At 36.6% G+C, this 4,498-nt stretch overlaps 1 protein-coding gene across 1 annotated transcript; it reads left to right on the top strand.

The window, feature by feature from the left end:
• The first annotated feature begins 284 nt into the window (after positions 1–284).
• LOC140038400 (uncharacterized) lies at positions 285–3,729 on the top strand. Its single transcript, XM_072083744.1, has 5 exons — positions 285–411; positions 512–564; positions 646–2,886; positions 2,963–3,166; positions 3,380–3,729. The coding sequence occupies exons 1-3, from the start codon at positions 285–287 to the stop codon at positions 1,285–1,287; spliced, it is 822 nt and encodes a 273-aa protein (XP_071939845.1). The 3' UTR covers positions 1,288–2,886; positions 2,963–3,166; positions 3,380–3,729.
• The last annotated feature ends 769 nt before the right edge of the window (positions 3,730–4,498 follow it).

Raw genomic sequence — 4,498 nt, 5'->3', positions numbered from 1 at the left:
ATAAATTCTAGCTGTTGGAAAGATTTGAGCTTTACGAAAATTTCAATTTTATAATGGTTTATATCACTATTATTATTGTGGTTAGATTGTTGTTATTGTTGGCAATTCAACAGTCTAGATGGGGCAAGATTCTTGTGAGTAGTAGTTGTGAACCTACGTCGTTATCATGTCTGTTTTTTTTACATAAAGTACAGACCACTTACTTTATATATATGTATAATAATAAAAAAAATTTTGCACTTGTCTGGTTAACAGAAGACAACACACAAGAAAAAGAAAAAGAAATGGTTGAGATACACTTGTACTTTGGAGGAATTTTTAGAAGTGAGCCCAACACAGCCTATGTAGGAAACTACAAGCTAGCCATATGGAAGGATAAAGATCCAAATGAGTTGTCCATAGTTGGACTGTGTAGAATGTTCAAACTAATTGAGAAGGATGTAACCAGGGTCACTTTTTGGTGGTGTGTACTGGATTTGGACATGGGAAACTGGATTGCTACTAATTACAGGGAATGATGACATTAAGTTGATGAATGATGCGCATTTGCATCTTCCTGTAAGGGTGATATATAATGTAAGTAGGGACCAGGCATTTGAAGAGCCTCCCGAACATTGTGATGGGATCAGCATGTTGCAAAAATAGGTTGCAAATGCTAACCACACATGTGAAGAAACTACAGATAAAGCAGAAAGTGCTGTGGACAAAGCAGGTAAATCAAAAAATGTTGAGCCTAATTGGTTAGATAAGGGGCTTGAGAGCATAGAGGATGAAGACATTTTTGCTGTGAACCCATCTAAGAAAGAGGCTGCTATGTCAAAGTTGCATGTGTTTGCTCTGAAGGGTGATCTGAACAGTCCAAAGAAATTGGTTGCAAGAGACCAGCCTACTATTGAGGAGAGGGAAACACTAGCAAAATACTACTCTACATGTTCACGCTTGCAGGACAGTGGAAATCATGTGCAACAACAGCCTAAAGAAGACTTTGATGGACTGAACAGTGAAGTTAGATTAGAAACCAATTGGAATGAACCTGTAATTCCCGATGAGGAGCTACTGGAGAGGACTGGTTCTAATGGTGAGAAACTTGAAGAATATCTAGATTTCGATCCAAAAGTTGAGTTTAACAAGCCTCATTTTGAACTAAAAATGGGCCAGAAGTTCAAAAATTTTAGATTATTCAGGGTGGCTTTGTTGGAATGGAATATAAGAGATGGATATGAAACAAAGTGGATCAGAAATGACTTCTACCGAATTAGAGCTGAGTGTGAGAGGGGTTGTTCATAGAGGATCCATGCATCAAAAGTTCAAGGGACTAGTACCTTCCAGATCAAAACTTTGAAGGGTGAGCATTTTTGCGGTAGAGAGTACAACAACAAACATATTACATCAAGGTACCTTAGCCAAAGATATCAATTTAAGATTAGGGATGATCCTAAGTGTAACTTAATTGGTTTTCAGAATGAGGTTAAAAGGGATTCGATGGTCAGTGTCACTTCATCTAAGCTGTATAAAGTGAAGTGGAAGGAAAGAGAAGATATACAGGGATTAGATATGGAGCAGTATCATAATCTGTGGCATTATGCAGCCACGATCCTGAAGTATAATCCTGTTAGCACAGTAAAGATTCAAGTTGACAAACCTGATGCAGCGTCTAGAGTTATATTTGAAAGAATATACTTCTGTCTTCATGCTTGCAAGCAAGGATTTCTTGATGGATGTAGACCAATTATTGGTCTAGATGGGTGTTTTTTAAAGAATGCATTTGGAGGCCAATTATTATCTGCTTTAGGGAGAGATGGTAAAGATAATATGGTTCCAATAGTACTGGCTGTTGTTGAAGTTGAAAGGTATGACTCATGGAGGTGGTTCCTACAGCTTTTATTGGATGATTTAGGATTGGGGATGGGCAACATATTTTGGACCTTCATTTCAGATCGACAAAAAGGACTTGTTCAAGCTCTTAAAGAGCTTTTTCCTGACTTTGAGCATAGGTTCTGCATAAAACATGTATCAAAACTTTAGCCAAAAATTCAAACGAAAAGAGCTGAAGGACTTGTTTTGGGCATGTGCAAGTACTGGAAATGAGGCAGACTGGCATGTGGCAATGAAAGACATGAAAAAAGTTGACTCACAAGTATTAATATGGCTTTCAAAATTTCCACCAACTCTGTGGACCAGATCACACTTCAGTGGAAGAAGTAAGTGTGACATATTGGTTAACAATTTAAATAAGTCATTTAACAATTACATTCTTCCCGCAAGAGAGTTGGCTGTGGTTGGGATGTTTGAATGGATTAGAAGAAGACTAATGCAATGATTCCAGGTAAAGAGGACTGAGATGGAAAAATTTCAAGGTAAAATATGTCCAAACATCCATGAGAAGATTGAGAAAAATGTAAGATTGAATAGGACATGTGTTGCTATATAGGCAGATGGCTGGAAATATGAAGTTGATGCTGGTATTAACAAAATTGTAGTGGTAGACCTACAGGATTGGACCTGTACATGTGGGTTATTTCAATTAACAGATTATCCATGTGTCCATGCATATGCAGCAATACAAGCATGTAAAAAGCCAATTGTTGGTTTTGTCCACAAATTCTACAGCAAAGAGACTTATGGAAAGACATATAGGCATGTAATTATGTATATACCAAGTGCAAGGTATTGGGAAAGGCCAATGAAGGGCCAGTTAATCCTCCATTGATAAGAAAGATGCCTGGAAGGCCAAAGAAGGTACGGAGGAGAGCACTTGATAAACTAAAGAATGGACAATTATCAACCAGAAAAGGACTTACTGTGCACTGCAAAAAATGTTTCAAACCTGGACACAATTCAAGAAGTTAAAAGAATTCAATTCATCCAAATTTCAAATTTTGCAAGGTACAATCTTCTTATGCATGGCATAGGCTCTTCTTTATTACTAACAGTTCATAACTTTTTTGTTTTGATGTCATAGGCAAATCAAGGGTCTGCTGGTAAAACTTCAGAGCCACAAGGAGCTAACCACTCTGCTGGTGGCACTTCAGAACTAGCCCCTCAAGAAAAGCTGATTGATAATCCTAATCCATCTAAATCAAAAGTTCCAAAGAGAAAAACATATACTCAACCAACAATGTCTAGTGTCAACAGGGTTATCACTAGAAAATTTGTTTCTTCTCAGGTATTATTCATGAATCTTAGTACATAGTGCTTGAAACATATGTCTTGTTGCTAATATACTTCCATTTAACAGTCTACTGTGACTGGAGGACCTGTTAAGAATGTCAACAGGGTTATCACTAGAAAAATTGCTTCTTCTCAGGCATTATTCATGAATCTTAGTACATAGTACTTGAAACATATGTTCTGTTACTAACATACTTCCATTTAACAGTCTATCGTGACTAAAGGACCTGTTAAGAATGTTGTTGGTGGAAGAGTTAGACCTCCAGCAGTTGCTGATGTGCTGCATAAAATAAGGGCCAAGAGAACAAGAACAAATCCATCTTCCTAAATTGTATATGTGTGCAATTCATAGTTAGGTGATGTGATGTAAACTAGCATTTTTTGGTGACTGAATTGGACTTGGATGACTGCAAATATGCCCAAACTATTTTGTTTTTTGTACTGATTTTTAGGCGTTGAGTTTGGTGTAAACAGATAATGATGTGTTCTACTTTTGTATGTATGATCTGAATGGCTATTTTTGTATGAATGGAAAGATGGATAGAACTTTGCGTCCAATTTATTATCATGTCGTTGAATAGTTGATGGATATAATTTTTCAGGCATTTCAGTTCCCTTCTTGCTGAATGGTTGTTTTTTTGTGTGAATGAATAGATGGAATATCAAAGCAAAATGGATCGCATTTTGCATCCAGTTTATTATCATGCTGTTGAATGGTTGATAGATATCATTTTGCAGGCATTTCAATTCCCTTCTTATTAAATGGTTGTTTTGTATAAATGAATAGATGGAATATCAAAGCAACCATTTCATTTCTCTTCTGCAGGTTTTAGTTTCATTTACAGTAAGTTGCATGACAAAAAAGGGACATACCCCATTTCAATCACAGTATGACTTTTACATTTAATAATAACTATCCAAAAGACAATGAGGCAACTTTTCTTTTTCATTTCTATAAGCAAAACATGGAATCATCATTATACATATGGATTTTCACTACACTTTTCTTTCCCCATTCAACGTCACTACTAGAACTAAACAAAAAATTAACACATCAATTACACATCTTGGACATCAACACTAATAGTGAAAACACAAACACCATTAGACAATAACAAATGAGCAACTTCAGGCTCTTCAGTTCCTCATCCACTTTTTGCCATCTTGACATCATGCTAGCTTCCATATGTGGTCGCTCTTCCTCCACTGGTTTTCCAATACCAGCTTCCCATCTTGGCTGCTCTCGGGTAGTCGGATTACACAAACACCAAAAGCCACATTCATCTCTTTCACAAACGAAATATAACATGCCTTTGGTTGGTTTTTT

Source organism: Coffea arabica, chromosome 3e (assembly GCF_036785885.1).
Source record: "Coffea arabica cultivar ET-39 chromosome 3e, Coffea Arabica ET-39 HiFi, whole genome shotgun sequence".
NCBI lineage: Eukaryota > Viridiplantae > Streptophyta > Magnoliopsida > Gentianales > Rubiaceae > Coffea > Coffea arabica.
The sequence above is the reverse complement of the archived record's forward strand: the minus strand, read 5'-3'. Positions and strand labels throughout refer to the sequence as shown.

What these genes read in the sequence shown, in the direction of transcription:
- LOC140038400 (XM_072083744.1), top strand. Translation starts at nt 285, where the DNA reads ATGGTTGAGATACACTTGTACTTTGGAGGAATTTTTAGAAGTGAGCCC. An exon ending in GTTGTCCATAGTTGGACTGT is followed by an intron (nt 412 to 511) that starts GTAGAATGTTCA and finishes TACTAATTACAG; the next exon opens with GGAATGATGACATTAAGTTG. An exon ending in ATTTGCATCTTCCTGTAAGG is followed by an intron (nt 565 to 645) that starts GTGATATATAAT and finishes TTGCAAAAATAG; the next exon opens with GTTGCAAATGCTAACCACAC.